Source organism: Prosopis cineraria, unplaced genomic scaffold (assembly GCF_029017545.1).
Source record: "Prosopis cineraria cultivar Desert tree isolate PC_DT_omini unplaced genomic scaffold, ASM2901754v1 PC9, whole genome shotgun sequence".
NCBI lineage: Eukaryota > Viridiplantae > Streptophyta > Magnoliopsida > Fabales > Fabaceae > Prosopis > Prosopis cineraria.
Genome location: NW_026555340.1, coordinates 29894004 through 29914442, shown reverse-complemented (window position 1 = coordinate 29914442; position 20439 = coordinate 29894004). Strand labels below are relative to the sequence as shown.

Below are 20439 nucleotides of genomic sequence, written 5' to 3'. Positions count from 1 at the left end.
AGAAAATAAAAAAATTTAATAGTTCAATTTTTAAAAATCAAATTCAGTTTTCAGTTTTATTGTCGATCCAAGATGATTCAAACCAACTCAACCCCAAAATGATTTTTCATATTGATTGAGCTAAAATTGGACCAGTTCAATTGTCTGATCTGATCTGATTTTTTAATCACTACTTCTAACTATGTGTTTCCTCATATAGTCTTACATGGCTTACATTGTTTACTTTGTTTGTTGAATTATGGCTAACCTTTTTTCTTTATAAACATACATATTTTCATTTTTAAAATTAATAAAAATACATTAAAAGTTTATTAAAATTATATAAATATATTGTAATTTTAAAATAGATGGATTAAAATAAAAAATTAAAAAAAAAGTATGAATTAAACTTAATCTTCCTTTCCATTTTTAAAATATATAAATATACAAAAGTTCCTCTCAAAATAGAATAATATTTGAATATCATAACAACAATTAGCGGATAGCTGTGTGATTTAATTTTCATGTCAGGGGAGTTTGGATGGATTTGTATAATAGAACAGGGATTAAAATATTTTTAATAAAATTTAATAAAGATCCATCGAGTTGGGGTGGGGGAGCTGGAGGAGGGATGGAGGATGGTAGAAAGAGAAAATTGGGGTGGTAAGGAGGGAATGGGAGAGATTGGCTTTACAAAGGGTAGGGCAAAGGTTGTCGGCCATGGGAGCAGGGCCGGCACGTGGGAGTCTCATCCTTCTGGTGGGACCCCCCTCTCTCTCTCTTCCATCTTCTTAGAACAAAACAATAACCACGACATGTGACTGTCCATTATCTCCTCTTCTCCTTCTGCTCTCTCTTTCACCCGTTCATTCCATCCAGCTCCGCAATAAAAAACGCTGAAGTCAAAGATATAAACCAAAAAACCATTGTGGAGAGTGGGATTTGAACCCACGCCCTTTCGGACCAGAACCTTAATCTGGCGCCTTAGACCAACTCGGCCATCTCCACTTAGTTGATGTCAGTTTCTCTAAATTTATGCATAAATAAATCAAGCATGTATTTCTCATCTTTTCCCAAGTGCCCAACCGAAAACTACATTTTCCTTCTGAAAAAAATCGTCCCAGTGTTTCCAACCCTGCGAGGGAGAAAAATGCTGTCTTTTGGCAACATGTGGCTCTAAATTTACGCTCAAATTTTCAACGACACTATCATATTCTTTCCTTTTTCCTTTTCCTTGTCATTTGTCAATCTTTTTATTCAGACACATGACAGACTTCATTTTTGTTAGATTGTCCGAAAGTGATGAAGCTTTCAAACTTCATCTGGGCTTCCAAATTTTTGACAGGATCGCCATGCTTCATCGCGATTAAACCGTTCTACGTTTAAAGTGTCAGAAAGTGATTAATGATGCGGTTTATTTGCTAGTTGAAAATTTAAAGAAGCTCAATCGATTGCATTAAAGCTTACGGATGTTTCAGTAGGGTGTATTCTTGTATAAAGAAGCGTATAAATAAATGAATGAATTCCGGAAGTTGCATTTATGTTATAGGAAGACACAGAAAAGGGACCAGGGAAGTAGTTTTACAAAGAAACAAAAAGAAGGAACGGGATGCTTTTCGCGTCCGTCGTGACGAAAAGTTAAAAAGTAAAACCATATATATAAGGGGAACCCACCCTTATGGCCCCTGTGCTACAACTGGCAAAAGGTACCCAAACCATCCTGCCTCTAAAGAAAGGACTTTGGGGTTCACGAAGTTGGGTCCCAAGGAACAATGTCACACAAGAGCTTAGTTGGAGGCCATCATGAATGGATAATTGTCCTAAAGTCTCCTACATCACTCCCTCAATTTGTGTTTAAGCATTGCATTGAGGGCCAAACAAGTGTTGCCGTGCCTGCTTAGATTCCAGGAGAGAAGGGGAGGGATGCCTTTCTCCTTGTATCTTACTTTTTCGATCGCTTTGATTTTTAAACCTTATAGAGCACGAGAAACTAATCTAATTTCATTCCTTTTATCTTCCATCCGAAATCCAAATATGTCTTCATTATTAGATCCACTGCTGAGGTTTTTTCAATCCCTGGCTCTGATGACTGGTGAGGGAACTTCTTTTTCTTTTTCTTTTTTCCCTCTTTTGGGGGTTTCGTCTCTTTCATTGAATGTGCAAAAGCATAACTATTGTCGTCTTCGACCGCAATTTGTGACCATTGCTTGCTTCTTACAATGAATGCGATCCGATCGTTGGCCTTGTTCTGTGTTGTGCATAATGAACTTTATGCTGATATAGATTACGATTTTATAGACCCCAAGCAAAAATTTGATACTAAAGATAGAGATGCCGTTTGCCTGCCATCCTCTCTCTTTGCTAGCAATCGCCTTGCCTTCGCAATTTCTATCTCCTTATGAATCCTATCTTGCATGCTGGTTCAAGTCTCAGCCAAGTACAATTGTTTTGCTTCCTTGATCATCAAATTCAACAGCACGTGAGTTCCTATAGCATGACATAAACAATGAGAAAACTGAACCGGCAACCCATCGTTAAAGTCATCAGTCAACATTGAGTTTCTGTCGAGTTAAGCAAGCCAAGTGCTATGCTCACAACTACAATAAGGAGAACATGTCAGACTTGCGGAAACCAACTTGGTAGGAACAGGTTCTTTTCATGTTCTCATGGTATAATAATTGTACTTAGATATGGTTTCGGCCCGCAGTCAAATAAGATTCATAGGAAAAAAATGTAAAAGATGCATTTTGAGAGACGTTGAGTAAAATAACACAGTAAAAAGCAAGAAGAGGAGATCAACAAAACTGTAAAGGTGTAAAGAAATGAATCCTTTTTTTTAAAAAAAAATCTGATTGCTGGATTCTAAACCAAAAAAAGTTAACAATTTTCAAATATTAAAAAGAGAGAGAGAAAAAATCTATAATTGGAGCTATGCAGAATTAATGGCTTCAAGTTGCCTTCGGAGATCTTCAAGGTCATCGTTGTCAATGATGGGGGCTCCAGGAGCAGACAAATTATTAAACTCGTCCGCACTTGGGAGCTCGCGAGTGAGACCTTCTGGCAGGGCATCTGCAATGCATGGACAGATTTTTGAGAGGCCACAAATTTAAACAAATAACTACACATAGATGATGCAAAAAAAATTCCTGTTCGCCAATGCATTTTGCCAATCCGTATGATCAACAGAAATCACACAGATGTATATTAAAAGGCAAGCAGAAACCGGAAAACTATTTTTTCTTTAATAAAGTAAAAAAGATGACAACTAGTAAACCAAGGCATTCCTTTTTTTAAATGATGGAGTTTTGAACTAGACCGTAAAACTATTACTACTAACACCAATTTTGACTATCACAACCATCGGAACGGAAATATGGTTGCATCTGAATTCATTTGGGCCCACTTGAAAAATGATCGAAATCGAAGCCCAATGAACTCGGATATGGTCACTTGTGAGAGAGGGTCAGAATAAAATTTCTCCACATAGTTCAACAGACCATGACCAACATCAACAAGGTCAGCATAAAAAACGGTTGATGAAATATAAGTCCCGAAAAAAGTATAGACAATGCAAATATGTAGGTGTGAACACTTACGATTTCTTCAATCATCTAGAAACCTTACATTACATTTTATCTTAAAAAGAAAGCAGTCCCACATCATGTAGTCACAAATACTTCTTGTGGCACCTAAGCGGCATGGTTTTTTCTATTCACAAGTTATTTTTCAAGATTGGGTTTCTCATGCTTGCTTAGGTCCCTATCAATCAGAAAGACTTCATATTTATCGATATAAACTTTAGAATGTGACATTAAATTACCTGAACTTTTTGCTTCAGGACCACCCACCTCGCAATCATCAACCACACTGAAAATTTACACATAAGAAAGTCATAAAATTTGAAGTTAGAATTTCAAGAAAGGAACAAGATAATACAGTTATCATTAAAAGATTTAAGATCTATTCCAACTGATGCGTTAACTCCGCTCTTCTCTTATGCACATTGAAGTAAAACGCAAAGAATAAATGAGAAAATATCATTAAGGACCTTATATTCCATTCATTGTCATCATGAAGTGGGCCTTCCTCAGTTGAGAGTGCTTCAGCTTCCATTTTGGCTTTTGCTGCAGCATCCCTTGCTGGCTTTGCAAGAACGTATTCTTCCTGCATAAAGTTCAGAGTTGCATAACCAGAAGAACCTAGGAATGAGTTGATTCATGAGAACAAGTTCAAGCAAAAAGTGCAGGGGTAATACCTGACAGGGATATTCCTAGCGACATTAAATTACCAGTGATTGTATTAATCTTCTATTACATGACAAAGACAGGGGTAATACCCTGCCTAGACAGGTTTAACTTTCTGCTATTTTGTATCTTTTTCTAGCTTTCAGCTAGCCGTTTCAATTGCCCCAAAAAAAAAAAAAATTCAAGCTACAAGGGCAGCATTAATACGTATTACCTGTCTTTTCAAGCAAGCTCCATTGGAACAGTGAGGGTTCGGCTTCATTTGCATGGTTGGGAAAAAATCCTTTAGAGAATTATATCCCTAATGACAAGCAAAGTTAGGAAAGAATATCGGCTTTTTATCAGATTTGCAAGAACAGAGGTAGAATTACTATGGTATTTACCAAATACGGAGAGGCTTGTCCAAAACCTAACAAGAATTTCAGTGCATTTTGGACAAGCAGCCCAGCTACAACTCCCTGAAAAATTAAATTAGAACAAATAATTTTAGTGTAATAACAAAATAAAAGTGACAAAAAGTTCTGCATAATAAAAAAAATAAAATTCAAAAAGGCTCCAAAGGGTAAAGATGGTATAACAGTTCAGACACCTTTAAGTAAAAGGAAACAGATTAATAAATAAGATGAATCCAAGATAAGCTCTGTTTATTTCATGTCTACAAGCCGTCAGATTCCTTACAGTTGAAAGAGAAATTATCGAAAATAAACTAAGTTGTTGTTGTTGTTGTTGTGAGGAAGAAAAGCATCAAATGCAAGCTATATAGAAATACACTTTACCATGGTAGTGGGTAAAGATGCAGCACAAACGCCTTCACGCTTGAGCGTGCGCTCATCTACCCCAGATGCCACAACCTACAAGGAAAACATATTTGTATTCTTCAAATGTTCGTACAAGCTGTGGTTACTGTAAGATGGATGTAGTAAGAATCAATGTATTTATTTACATAGTCCACCGATTGATACCAAATTGATGAGCTAGTGAAACTACACTTGTGCCCAGGTTCAACTAAATTTTAATACTATAAGGTCACCTATTGTCAACGTTGAATAACAATCTGAATTCAAATAAGGGCCAGACATACCAGAGGAGGTGCACATGCAAAACAGGCAGTTTCACCAGGAATAAGTAACTGAATATGACCGGACACAGCATCCTCAGACACACCTGTTGAAATTTTTATATTCATAAGTTTCAGCCAAAAATAAAAATGTCCATTCATCTAGCATTGCAAGTTTACCCTGACAAATCAGTACATGATAATGATGACAGAATATGCTTACATGTGATTCTACAAAATGAGCAATAAGCATATAAATTATATTTCCTCCGATTCAATATATATGCATTTCCCCTCAATGAACTTTGGTTCAAAATATAAGCAACCTAGTACGTATAAAAAAAAATCCCCATCTTATCCCTTGTATTAATTAACCTAGATATTTGTGTATGTGTATCTCTCACTCATCATGGAGTGTCTTGACAATTGGGACTAGGAGTAAAAATGGAAAACAAAATATGCTTTTATGGGAATGAGGATTTTACTGGCATGAGGATTTTTACTAAAAACTGCTTATATTTTGAATCGAAAAGAGTAATACATTACATGCTAACATGTCATAACAAATACACCAACCAAATACATTTTATCTACTTTTCATGTCTTGGATACTTCCAGAATGCCTAGGAAAAATTTGCAAAGGACAAAAAATTGCAATGCCGAACTTTTATGCAAGAAATTATTCCTTTGTAGATGTCAAGGTAACACCAGTAACTAATTTCATATTACTGATAATGACGATGGAGTCAATTCTAAGAATTTTATTTTAAATCAAGCAACTTTATCACTACAAAATCCTTTAGTTCACCTGACTCAATCCATGTCTGGCTCAGTTCATTGCAAGCCTGCATAGTGATTATATAAGTCAGCTGTCAGTCAAACATAAAAATCCCAAAGCAAAAGGAAAAGTGTTCACTGATGCTATACACATCTTTAAGTTATGAATACCTGGTTAACAGCCATTCTGGCTTCATAATTATCCACACAACTTAACACAAGGTCCACACCACGACCTTGTTTATCAGGGCGAAATGATTTATTTTTCAAACTTGACGTAAAGATATCAAAACCTTCGACTGTAGTGATGTTCATAGTATAGCTCTAAACAAAAACGAAAGAGGAACAATTAACGAGAAAAGAAAATACACTAACACATATCAAAATGTGGATGAAGTTTCAGCTCAAAGACAGCTTAATGTGTGCAATGAGCCTCAGGCTACAGAGCATATACTCACCTCAAGCACTACATCAGGATTTATATCTGAAAGTGTCTGTACAGCCGCATCTGTCTTTGTCATACCTACCTGTAAAGCTAAAACACATAACATTAGTTTATGATCTTCATTAAGTGAATTTCTTGAAGCACTTGCATGTTTAAGCATATAAAATCTTACATTGTACATTAATTTAAAGGCTAGTTATTATTATCACAAAGTCATGCTATTAATTAGTTAGCAAAAGAAAGATAAATATAAAAGTCACAATGAAACTACTGCCTGACTTTCAATAGGCTAAGCTCATAACATGAAAAATATATCAGATATTATATTCTGATTGGATACTTGCCTGATCTGGACGAAAGAAGAGCCTATTCATGTTAGCGAGTTCCACTTTGTCATAATCATACAACAAAAGTCGACCTATTCCACATCTAGTTAGCATCTCAGCTGCAACACTTCCCACACCACCTATTCCCTGTGATCTTGTGAATGATAAAAAATCAGAATCTATTACACAGCACAGAAAAAATCAGGCAGTAAAAAAGGATATAAAAAAAAGGAGAGACAAAGAAAGGAAGGGACTTTCTGCAAAATAAAAAGTAGTCAGGATCAGTGGTTTGCTTAGTTTTATGAGAATTGCCCATTTTCTATATTGAAGATCAAAATTCTAAATACTAGATTTCCCTTCTCTTGTATACTACTTTGCCAAGTCTGTGGAAACCCTTTTCACACGTTTTGATAACATTTCTCACGTGTTACTCCCTATCTTTTAGATTATAAGCTGACTTGGAGAATGTATGAAGCAGGTTAGAGGACTATGAATCCACAGTTCCACACACGTGGGAAAGATATGAAATCTTAAACCTATAAACCATCTCAGACAAATAAAATATCAACCAACAATAGTAAATCACAGGTTGAACAAAATTATTTGATTTCCTCAATATCTAGTTCCAGATTATTCATGAATTAGAATCCCAAATCTCTAAAAAGAAAAAACAAAACAAAACACGCGCGCGCGCGCACAATGAATAAAAAAAGATTTATGCTATTTCAAAATGTCTCCCATAGTTAAAATTTACAGTTAATTTTCTTTGTTGTTCAAGTTTTGGTGATTCCAAGAGAAATTCATGAGAAAACATACTTAATTCAAGGAAAAATAGGAATCCAGTTGACTTAGGAAAATAATGTTTCTCCCTCTCCAAGATTGATAGATGCACTAAAAGGCCACACGAACATAAATATGCACTGAGTACAAACAGTTTAAAAGCGACTAGCAGTGAAAGAAGATATTAGAACATACAACAATGGCAACAGAGAATTCCCGTATTCTTTCGTAGTTCTCCACAATACCCATTCTCTGAAGCGCCATAAGCCGACTGTAAGGATTGCTGTCTACAACTTCAGCACTCATGTCCTGTCAATACAATAACAAGACAAAGGATCAATAAAACTTCATAACCAACATGCATCCAAGACAGACTCATAGAAGAGTGTCCCGAGCATATACCTTAACTTTGGATCGTCGAACAGGCGCAGCCTTTGCGAGATTTTCAAGATGTTCAACACGGGATTGAATCTTAAAAACATAAGATAGAAATTAAGCCAATGAATAAGTTAACATATCCATTTAAAACTAAACGAAACTATGCAATTCCACGAAAGAGAAAAATATTATCGGAACTACTGTAGTATAATTCTCCCAGTCCTAAATTCAGTGATTTTATGACTTAATTTTATCAGAAAACCAGCTGAAAACTACAATTGTGAGAAAAAAGGACGAGGATTAATCGATAGACCATTCAATCACAAAATGCAGCATAACAGCGTCTCTTATGAGCATCGCAGAAATCGAACTAGTCAATTTTTCATCACCAAATAACAATAACGGCCAATCAATATGCATGCCATGACGAGCTAAGCAAGAACTCGAATATTCAGAAATCAGCTTACAGTAACATTGAAGCAAAACGACAGGACTAATTAAACGAATGAAAATTACCACAATTCAGATGATGAACAAAAGAAAAATGCGCGAAAGTTGAAAATACCTTATCGAGGGAACCATGAAGAGATGGATCAGGAAGCGATTGCTTCAGAGATTGAAGATCAGCTAGCAACTCTTTCAGTTCGACCTCCATGTCCCTCGTTTCCCTCTCTTGAACACTCAAAGCTAAATCTCTAAGTCTCTTCCCTTTGTATGGTTTGGATCTGAAATTTATTTCCTGTAAACGCCTTTTCTTTTGTGTCCTTTGGTTCGTTTACTTTACTATGGACTGTGTCCGCGGATATAGAATGCCAAACTTCAAACCTACTAGCAATGTCGGACGCTTCCTAATCCTCCGTCGCTACGGCCTACAGCAGCCTTAATTTTCTTACTTAGCCTGACGACTCTTTTCTTTCGTAATTTTCTTTTCTTTTCTTTTTCTTTTTCTTTTTCTTTTTTCCTGGCGTTCTCGAGGAAAACCGATAATGGAATTGAAAGTTGAAGGGAGAAAAAGTCATTTTCGACATTATTCACAAATAATTAAAAATACTTCAATTCCATGCAATTGCTTACAGATGCAAATCAGCATCAAGCCTCACAGAGATTGGCAGTGCCAACAGTCAGAAGTATTTGGGCGGCTCAGAGATGAGTTTCCGTTACATTTTACAATTAGGTTCAGCCCATGAATTGTGGGCCTCGTTTTGAACATGGGCCTCATTTTGAAGGTGTATTTTTGACCACTTGACTTGAGATGAGATGCTTTTCTTTTCTTTTGCCAACAAAAACAGATAAATTAAAAGAAATGTGATTCTCTTGTGTTGTTGCAGTTTCAAGTGGAATCAGATTCAAAAATCACAAGTTGGGTAATTCTCTTTAGGGAGCCTTTTCCTTCCCTGGAAAAAATAAGAATGTGCACAATGCATATCACTCGTCTACTTGACAAGGCACTGTCTCTGTCCCAATAAATTATTGCGGTCCACGTCAGTGATGGCTTCATCTCTATTCAGCTCGCTGCTCACCTTTAGCTGCAACATCATAACACTTTACCTCTATAGTCTATCCATCTTTTATTGGACCCAAAAGAACAGGGTGAGGTTTACATCATCAAATATGAATATTTGGATTTGCGCAATTAATTAATGAAAAATACAAAGTGGGTGTGAAAAGAGCGGGCCAAAAAAAAGTGAGACTCACAGAAGAACCATGTGACATGGGTTTCATTTTTCTCTTCATTGTATCAGTATAACAGTTCTTCAGGATCCCAATGAGATCCACGCAAGAGTAATAATAATGACTAAAAAAATCTTTTTTTGTGCATTTAATTATGAAGATTGGAATGGGATTTTGTTTCAGAACAGTGCAGGGTCAGATATAGAAACAGTATGTGAAAAAGGAGAGAAAGCAGATCTCATACGTTTCCTTCACCATGCATCCTGAAGTCATATATATGTATAGTAAGGATTTTGACTTTTGATACCGTGCAGAACATCGAGTTGAAAGGTATTTGATAAATGGGTTAGCTATTCATAGGGTTTTAATTAAGAGGTACATGCCCTCTCAAGAGATGGCCAAGAAGGAGCAGGCAAAGACATCAACTTGAGGTTTATGCAACCTCCATACATATACATATATGCACCAATTGATTCACGTGAGACGATGTAGAACCAACTTAGCGTGCAAAGGAAGGCAAAGAAGAGAGCCGGTTGTGATTGTGAGATTTCCAACGCAAAGAAATGAGGTAACATGTTTAGTTAGCTTTCATAGTGGCCTCTGTGTGTGTGTGTGTGTGTGTGTGAGAGAGAGAGAGAGAGAGAGAGAGAGAGAGAGAGAGTTCTTGGAAGATACCCCAGCAAGAGAAACAGCGGGAAAACTGTGCGCCCAAGTCGGTGAGTATTTGAGTGGGGGGGGGCGATTTTTATTTTTGGAGCCCATTCTAATGTGCTTTATTAGGTACAAATAGAAACCTCTAAGATGGAGTAGTGGTAGTACTATGATGGATTGCTCCACCACCAAGTCAGCAAGCAGCAAGACTTGCTTTGTTTGTGTTATGTCCATGACCATGAACATGAAGAGACCAGAAAAGTTGATTTGGGACCATGTGGGAATTATTAGCCTTAGGCATAGAAGAGCATCTAGCACTCCTCAGAGCGTGGAATCTATTTTTAAAGAAAGGACGTGTACTTGTCTGTGGTTTTAGAGGTTTTATTTTGTTTGAAATAATGAAATAGGTAGAGGGATTATTTATTTTAAAGGGTAGGTTGGATTAAGTAAACAAATGAATGAGATGAGCTAGTTTGGTGCTTTGGAAAGCAAAAATGCATGTGAGGGGCAATTAAAGCAGGAAATGGGAGAGAGCATCATTTGAATTGGGAGACGAGGGAGGCTGTACGTCCCTCTCTTTGGTCAAGCGTGCGTAATGTGTGGGGTTCTCGACACCATCTTCATTATTTACTTCCTCTTTATACACATAACTTCAAGTTCTTCGCTTTACTTTTCTGTGTTATGTAAGGCAGGAATTCCCAACAAATTTAAGAGCCTTCAATTTCAAAACCTGCTCTCAGAAATCCTACAAAGTATCAAGGCCCTTTAGTACAATTTGTATGTAACTTGTAATTTTAGATCTTTTTCTGTCTTTGCACAAGTAGATTAACATACATACATATGTATATAGTTGATATATGTAAATTTTTCCACCTTAGTTTGAATCGTCCTCGTCTTGATTTTTTAAAAATTTCATATCACCAAGTAGACAAGCAAACTCGCGCGCGAGAGAGCAGATAATGATGAGAAATTCCATGACTAAATAATAATTGAAGGGGAGTGCTGTTAATTAGGTGATGCCGTACTGACAATTAGACATATATAACACATACTAGTCATCCATTTATGAGTTTTAAAATTAATGGATGAATTGATTGGCACACATGGCGTGGGATGTAAATGTAATTACATGTAAATAATGAAAGGTATAATTTATTGGATTGTTTCAAACAGATATTACAAACAAACATGATGACTAAGATACAAGTTTTCATAGAAAGATCGACGTGTTTATATCTAATATCTGACCATATTTTATAGAATTATTTTCAATAAAAAAATACACATGCATAAAGGAGAAAAACAAACACCGAGTAAAGATTGTAACATTTTTTACTCTTGGCAACAGTTTTGAAAGTGTTGCCTAATATAGGTATAAACAATATTTTTGTGTTACTATTGATACATACTTTAAGTAACAAATATCTAGCAACATTTAAAAATTATTTCGTAAAATAAAATAGGCAATAATTTTTAAGTGTTATAATAAAATTTTTTAAATAAGCAATATAAAGTATTGTTTTCTATAACGACACTTCTATTACAACATTTTAAAATTGTTCTCTATTAAATGTTACTTATAAATATTCTTTTTAACAACATTTAAAAATTATTGCCTATTGTGTTTCTATTAATAAAAAATTATTTTTTATTTTTTATAACTTATCTATATTTTTTGTTTATTTATTTTACTTATTTATTTATTTATTAGGAAAAATTAAAATTTAGTATGACAATTATATATATATATATATATATAATATTTTGCATTATAATAATTAAAAATCATGTTGGAAAAGTGGTTAGAGTCATTTTATTATTTCAAGCAAGTGGAGTAGGGTTCAATCCTAAGTGAAGAAGAAAATATTAAATTTTATTTATTTAATATTTTTGCAACAATTCCTAATCAATGGCTATACTTAAATAATAGGCAACAAGTAAAAACTGTTGCTTATTTCAGCACCCCAAAACCATTACACATATAATATCTTACTCTAGGTAATGATTTTATGATTTGTAATCTAAACATGAAAAACCCATTACCTTATACTATAAGTAATAAGGGCAAGTTTAATGTCCAAAAATCGTTGCCTATACTTATATGCAATGGGTTTGCACCCTATTGCAACGATTGTTAGCTGTTGTCACTGACAAAAAATGTTGTGGTACAGAGCCTTATTACACACATGTATAAAAAATCTCAAACATTACTTGAGTAGGTAATATGAGTACACGGGTGATGATGAAGATGATTATGAAAATGAAAACCAACGAAAGCAGAAACCAAGTTACATGCAAGACAATAATCATATGTGGTAGTGTTTGTTTGTCTTCTACCATATCCCTTTTCCATATTAACCAGCTTTTAGAGTCGGAAAAAAAGGCCAAGCCTAAAAGGCCCAACTTAGAGACCTTGTTTGGATAAGAATTTGAGCTTTAAAAATTATTTTTTTTAAAGGAACCGAACTTGAGAGCCGAGCCCTAATAAGTCTTGTGAAAAAGGGCTCAGGCCTGAGTGGCCCTCCAAACCTCAATAAGCCTAGTTATCTCACACACACACACACACTTAATTGACAATGATACAATTTGATTAATATTTATTGTAGATGATGAAGAAAAAATTGTAAAGGTAATTGACATTGAATCTTCGCCTCTATTTTTAGTAAGTGCACATATACTTAAGGGATCTAATATTTTATTTGTGGAGATGATGAGAATGGGGAGGATTTGAGTTTTGATTGATGATTGTATGTTGTTTAGATTTCTAAATATGTTGGTTAATTTTTAAAAAATTGTGAGGATTTTATTTTTTTTTCAATTTCAAAATATTTTAATTAATTTTAAAATTTTAATTTAATTTATTTTTTTACTTTGTTTGAATGGGGCTTTCAAGCCCGACCCTGAACTCTTTATATAAGGGCCAGGCCTCAAAAAGGGAAGTAAAAATAAAGAACCAGGCTTAAGGGCTTAGGCCTTTAAAGACTGGGCCTGCTCGTATTTCCAACTCTACCAACCTCCATCCCTCTAGGCAACGATTTTATGATTTGTAATTTAAATATGAAAAAACTATTACCTTAGAATATAAGTAATAAGGGCAAGTTTCATGTCCAAAAACTGTTGCCTATGCCTATATGCAATGGTTTTGCACCCTGTTGCAATGATTGTTGGCTGTTGTCACAGACAAAATATGTTGTGGTGCAAAGCCTTCTTACACAGACGTATCAAAAGTCTCAAAAATTACTTGGTTAGGTAATATGAGTACACGGGTGATGATGAAGATGATTATGAAAATGAAAACCAACTAAAGCAAAAACCAAGTTACACGCTGGATGGTTATCATGTGTGGTAGCATTTGTTCATCTTCTACCATTTCCTTTTTGCATATTAGCCAGCCTTTAGAGTCAGGAATAAGGGTCAAATTTGGAGGGCCGGGCTTAAAAGTACTATTTAAATAAAAGGTTTAGATTTTAAAAATTATCTTTTTAAAATGAACCAAGCTTGAGAGTCTGGCCCTAATAAACCCTGTGAAAAGAGGCTTAAGCCCCGGCAATCCTCCAAGCTCTGATAAGCCTGATTATCTTACACACACACACATATACATATATTTGATTGATAATAACACAATTTGGTTAATATTTATTGTAGGTGATGAAGAAGAAGTTATAAAGACAATTGATATTAAATCTCCACCTCCATCTTTAACAAGTGCACTTACATCTGAGGGATTAAATGTTTATTTATAGAGATGATGAGGATGAGGAGGATTTGAGATTTGATTGATTAATGTATATTGTTTAGATTTTTAAATATGTTGTTTAATTTGTAAAAGATTGTGAGGATTTTAATTTTTTTAATTTTAAAATATTTTAATTAATTTTAAATTTTTAATTTGATTTTAATTTTTTTACTTTTTTAAGAGCCTGACCCTAATTTTTTATATAAGGGTTGGGTCTCAGAAAATGAACTGAACATAGAGAACAGGGCTCAAGAGTTTAAGTCCTTGAGGGTCGAGCTCGTCTGTATTCTTAACTCTACCAACCTTCATCCCTCCTGTTATTTTTCTTGCTCGATAATTTTTTAATATAGTGTCTCGTTAAAAGCTAATCCGATAACTAGCTATAAAGGTAATTCATGCCCCTAAGAGCAACTTTATAGATGGTGTTTCAACTTTGAGACTTTACTTTGACATTGGTGAGTTCATTCCCAATCAACCAAGCTTGCTTCATATGTAAAAATCAAAATGAAATTTTCAACAACTTCCTCAGAAGATCATATCCTCGTGAGTTTAACTTAAAACAAAAAACAAAAAATACATTATTTTATAGTGTTCAATCACTGCTTTCTATTAAATATGTTGAAAAATTACTTTTTTATAATTACTTTTGTTGATACATCAAAATGAAACTGCAGTCTTCTGTGGAAGTAGCTTTTATTGTCATGTAAGCGACAAGACTACAGTCTGGCGCAGGCAATGAAATCGCATTAAGGCAACTAGGCAGACAAATTTTTGGTTTTTTAAATATAAAGAAAACGATATATAATTTTCAAGGGATAGAAATAAGCACGTGCCAGAAGTAATTGAATAAAAACCTAAGAAAAGGAAAGCACGATTTTATTAAATGTAAGGTTAGATAGAAGAGTTCGATATAACGACTATTAAATGCTGAGTCTGTAAGCTTGAAAGATATTGGCCTACTGATTAAGGGCTATAGTGTGATTAAAAAAATAGTAATTAAAACAATATTAATGGAATAATATTGCATGTCCAAGTGAGAAGTGAAACGTTAATGCTTATAGGTCCAAAAAAAAAAAACAAAGTGAGAACTGAGAAGTGAAACGTGCGCAGGGTTATTAATTAATACGTGAAGTGGAATTAGAAGGAATGGATGAAAAGTCGACGCACCACCGGATTAATTAATTAATTAGTAGCCGAAAATATAATTGCAGCACATTAAACTAATCGCCAAGCCTCCACCCCGTAAGGCCGTGACCTCATCCCCAGTTTTTAAGTGCGATGGCCTTCTGGACGTTGCTGATTTTTTCCTGGAATTTCATTTATCATTGACTATATATATATATATATATATAAATAATATTCTGACCAGCCTGTTTAATTGGTTTAAAATTTTATATTTTCAGCCACCATTGTTGCCCAGAAAAATTAAGCTATCATCATCCTTATCATAATTATCAAATCATTTTCAATAATGTCAATTAATCTAAGAGTAAGTTATTTTCAAGTCTTCATTAAAATTATTAAGGTTAAAAAAAGTCATCGTTAACATTCTGGGAAAATGATGATTTAATTATAAAAACATAATTATAGATAATGATCTTATTTCTCGAGTTTCAATTATGAAAAAGCTACAAGCAGTCAAATATTAAATGGCATCACTGTCAATATAAATTATAAATTTTGTCCAAAAAAAATTATTAGATTTATAAAGAGTGGCACTGTTTTAAAATAATATTAATATTAATTTATTCTTTGAACGAAAGTGCAGTTGCGCGGCCCATCTTTAAGCTCGTATCATATAATCTACATCCTAAATTAAATTGGGAAAAGGTATTGTCAAAAAAATTAAAAGCAAAAAACTGGATTGGTGATTAAAAGAATTTATGCTAATATTTTATTATAATTAACTGAGTTGTATATATTTTCTCTTTCATTTCAAAACCTTATGTGCGCTTAATTTCAATTTCCTTTCGAAAAATATTTTTATATAAAAAAATACATATCTTGGGAAATAATTGTTTCAATATAATATTCGCTCTGTTTTTATATGTAAGAGAAAAAAATTATATTACATAATTTAAAAAAATTAATTAACTATAATAATTATGTTTGAAAATAAAATAATTAAACTAAAATACTCTGTATTAATTAATATAAGTATATATTTTTATTTTTTATTAATATAAATTATGAAGGATGACTTAAAAAATATGTAATAAATATTTATTCAAATAAATAATTGTGCTTATGAAAAAATATGAGTAAAAAATGATATTTTTTAATAATAAAAAATGAAGAGAGTATAGCTTAAGAAAAATACATAATGAAAGTCAGTGTACATAAAAACAAGCAGGCGTTACTTATAAGTAGATCTGAAAAATAAGTCTTGATAATTAGATGGAGTCAAAGCTGAAAGAAGTGTTGGCCAAAAAAAAAAAGGCTGAAAGAAGTGTTGGCGTGTTTGTTATTCTCCTCTTCCATGTTGTGGGAGACCATGAAAATTATCGTACACCATCTCCATTATATACAAGTCGTTTACGTGTCCAAGGAGGCAGCTATAAATTTCAGGCAGGAACACAAAAGTCAGAGACACATACCTTATTCTTTTATCTTTTCTTTTTTTTTTTTTTGGTAAATAGACCTTGTTCCTTTATGTAATCAAAGGTTTTTGTCTCCGTTTTCCTCTTCTTGTGTTCCAGTATATGAACTTCGGGCGAAAATTAGTGAATAAAAAATTAATAATAGAGAAACTAAAAAATAGTTTTTCAGCTATTTTTTGACATTTTTATAGTGTTCTCTTCTTTATATTTTATTATTATTTTTTCCTTATCCAAAGTCGTAAAGTAATATTCTCTCTAGTTTTATGTATAAAGCATGTAAAACACAAAATTGATCTAATTTACAAGGTGACGTGTCAATATATTAGATAATTTTTTATTAGTAGAATTTTAATAATGATCTCAAGACCTGAGATGTTTTATGATATGTTTTTGTAAGAAGACAGAGATAAATATTAGTACAATTTAAATATTTTAATTTTTTTCCGAACAAGTTAATCTATATAACAATTTGCAGTCCTTTACTAGTCTACGTCAAAGGCGAAAGGAGCAACCTACAGTACCTCTCTCTCTCTCTCCCCCTCCCTCTCCGATGACAATCCTGCGAGTTGCTGCTTTCTCAGATACTTTATAGGTTTTAGGTTTATCGCCAGATCATATATGTAAATATAACCACGCCACGTATCACCGTCTATAACACGCTAGGTGCCTCCTGTTTAATTGTTTTCCCAGTCACCTTTCGGCCAATTCTCTCTTTACTTGATTGTTAATTCACTACGCTGCTCTTGATCTGTTCTTTTATTTATTTCTATGTCATCCCCAACGTAATGCATAATAATTAAAAATTGCAAATGAGTTAATTACTCTAATCTCCTTAAATTTCATCCAACATTCATGGGCTGTCAAAGAACTATGCGTCGCCTGGATTCATTACAATGTAATGCATGCTTGCTTCCTTTTATTTTCTGCACTCCTAATATCTCAGGCTATGCTTAGCTTTGAATTATTTGCTCGTTCGGTTTGAATAAAGGAAAAATGATAATTAGAGGTACTGTAAGAATATTAATGATTATTATAAATTTTAAATTATTAAAATTTTAATAATAAACCATAATCCTTATTACTTAAAATTTAAAAACATATAAATACTCAGTTGAAAAATTAACAAAATATACTTAAAATTATTTTTAATATCAGTAATAAATTTACTAGAGTTGGTCGTTGATCTTAATTTTGTGTTGTTAATATACAAATAAACCACTTGAAAAATTATTAAAATATACTTAAAATTATTTATGACGTGAATTGAGAATTTAAGATAATCAGTTGAGAATCGCAAGCCAATCACTTGTAATTTTTGTCTGTATCAATATATGGATAAATTGTTTAGAAAATTTACAAAATATATTTAGAATTGCTTTATAATATCAATTGAGAATTTATAAAAGTCAATTACAAATTATAAGCCAATGGTATATAATTTCTCACTATCATTTGAAAAATCAACAAAAGATACTTGAAAATCTTTATAGCATTAGTTGAAAATTTTTAACAATCCATTATGAATCTCAAGCCAATTAATAAAAGATAACTTATTACAAGTAAGAACTATGATCTCACACTGAGATTTCAACAATTCATGGTCTACAATTGTCATTAATATTCTTATAGGATCCTTAATTGTTATTTTCTCATATATAATTTTCTATAAAAAAAAGGATAGTGATAGATAAATTCATTTGAAATAGAAAAATAATAATTTGATCCTATGAAATATGATAATAAAAGTGAGGTCCCAAGGAATTTTTTTGATATTAAATTCATGTGTGAGATTATTTTAATACCCCACTACAACTAATTTTATATAATTTACAAGTTTGATATAAGTATTTACAAGTTTAGTCCATCAATGACTAAGATGATTTAGGAAATTAGAACTTTCTATCAACATTTTTCTCTAACTTGCAAAGAACAACTAATTTTATATAGTTTATAAGTTTAGTATAAATATTTACAAGTTTAATTTTATCAATACTAAAATTATTTAAAAAATTATAACTTTTTATTGGCAAAGTTCAACTACTTTTACATCATTTACAAGTTTAGTATATGTATTTATAAGTTTAATTTTACCAATGATTATAAAGATTTAGAAAATTATAACTTTCTTTTTAAGTTATAAAAAGATACCAAAGTAATTTCATACAGAAATTTAATCTCAAATTTCTTTTAAATTTTATTATTATTATCATTTTTTTTTTCAAGATCAAATTATTATTTCCTTATTTCAAAAGGATTTATACGTCATTTTTCAAAAAAAAAAAAAAACAGAACCGATGCGTCTGATTATCGCTTGAGATATCCATCGATACTTTTTCGCTCTTGTAAATGATTCCAGAGAGCTTTCAAACCGAGATTGGTATAGTTAGCAGGAGTTAATCAAACCCAAGGCAACCAATCGAATCAAAGTTTAAAGAAATTTCGATATAGAGAGAGAGAGAGAGGAAAAGAGGCGAAAAACGCAGCACTCATTTTGAACCGAACCAAGGGGATATGGGTAGAAGATATTTATGTGCGTGATGTTGTGGTGGGTCTTTGGAAGAAGGAAAGGGATTTGTGTTCCACCAACTCCACCTTCAGAACTTATCCATTCACCGATACCCCTCATCCTCCATTTCTCCTGTTATATGTGTGTGAATCATTGTTTCTCTTTTTTTCTTCTCCTTTTCTTTCATCTTTGTCCTCACCTATTACACGCACACACACATTCGAATCCCAAACATGCAAACGTGTTAACTAAATGTTGAGTACATCTCAGATATATATGTGTAAGACCAACATTAGTAATAACAATCTCATATAATAGGATTCTGTTTAATCTAGACGGATGGTAATAATATCCTTTATTTTTTGGATATATATTGAAAGATGGAATAAAGAAAATGATTTCCAAAACTCTGCACACGTATTCCAACTTCAATGATATGCCTTATCCGTTCCTCGTCTACCAGCCTGCATATATTCGCGGGAAATATATCTTGCTGAGATTTTTTTTTTTTTAATTAGACTTGATGATTGAGTAACATTAGAGTTCATGATTGAATCAAATGATATAAAATTGTTTTGATGAGAGATGGAAAAAACAAAAAGGAAGAGGAAGAAGAGTAAAGGTTGAAAAGGTAGCTGATTAGTGAAGAGCTGAAGTGGATGGAATACCAAATCCAATGGACTAGGACGAAGAAGAAGGGTTTAAAGATCACTACCGTTCCACACGTTGCAGCATTGAAAGGTGCGTTTGGATTTCAGTTGGGTATAATAGATTATAAAAATAATTGATTAAGTGATAGATTTTAATCATAATTGATTATGTTATAACGCAATCTGTTTGGATATTATTTTTCTAAAATTAATTTTAACAGAATTAAAGATGTTTGGATAATTTAATTAGAATCAATTTTAGTTATATAAATTACTATATAATTTAATTTTTAAATACCAAATATCAATTTTTTGAAGATGCAAAGTTCAAATTTTATTAAGAAAAAAAAAGGAGAAAAATTTGGTTTTATTTTTATTAAATTATGTGCATTTTTGTAATTTTTGCTTGGGCCTGTCTTTGTAATTTTCCCCAATATTTTAGACAAGCTTCTCTGCAGAAGCTCTGATTCTCAGCTTCCGAAAATAATCAATTTTTGGCCTGAAAATCGATTTTCCAAAAAAGTGGGTGTTTGGATAATTTTTGGAGAATCAATTTTTTGGATCAAAAATCGATTATATTTACTATTCAAACACACTGGAAATCATGATAACAACGCATATCTGATTCTAACACGTCCT

The 20439-nt window shown here is 32.9% G+C and overlaps 1 protein-coding gene and 1 non-coding gene across 2 annotated transcripts; both read right to left on the bottom strand.

Moving 5' to 3' along the window:
- Nucleotides 1-906: 906 nt before the first annotated feature.
- On the bottom strand, nucleotides 907-987 carry TRNAL-AAG (transfer RNA leucine (anticodon AAG)). The gene has a single exon. It is a non-coding gene; the product is annotated as a tRNA-Leu (tRNA).
- A 1799-nt stretch (nucleotides 988-2786) lies between these two features.
- LOC129320850 (ubiquitin-like modifier-activating enzyme 5) lies at nucleotides 2787-8966 on the bottom strand. The gene is made up of 14 exons (XM_054966504.1): nucleotides 8552-8966; nucleotides 8011-8079; nucleotides 7804-7917; nucleotides 6843-6975; nucleotides 6516-6580; nucleotides 6229-6381; nucleotides 6089-6125; nucleotides 5305-5387; nucleotides 5000-5074; nucleotides 4607-4681; nucleotides 4438-4524; nucleotides 4028-4143; nucleotides 3800-3846; nucleotides 2787-3048 (listed from the first exon to the last, which is right to left on the bottom strand). Exons 1-14 carry the CDS (start codon nucleotides 8639-8641, stop codon nucleotides 2909-2911), a joined length of 1284 nt encoding a protein of 427 aa, XP_054822479.1. The 5' UTR covers nucleotides 8642-8966; the 3' UTR covers nucleotides 2787-2908.
- Between the last annotated feature and the right edge of the window lie 11473 nt (nucleotides 8967-20439).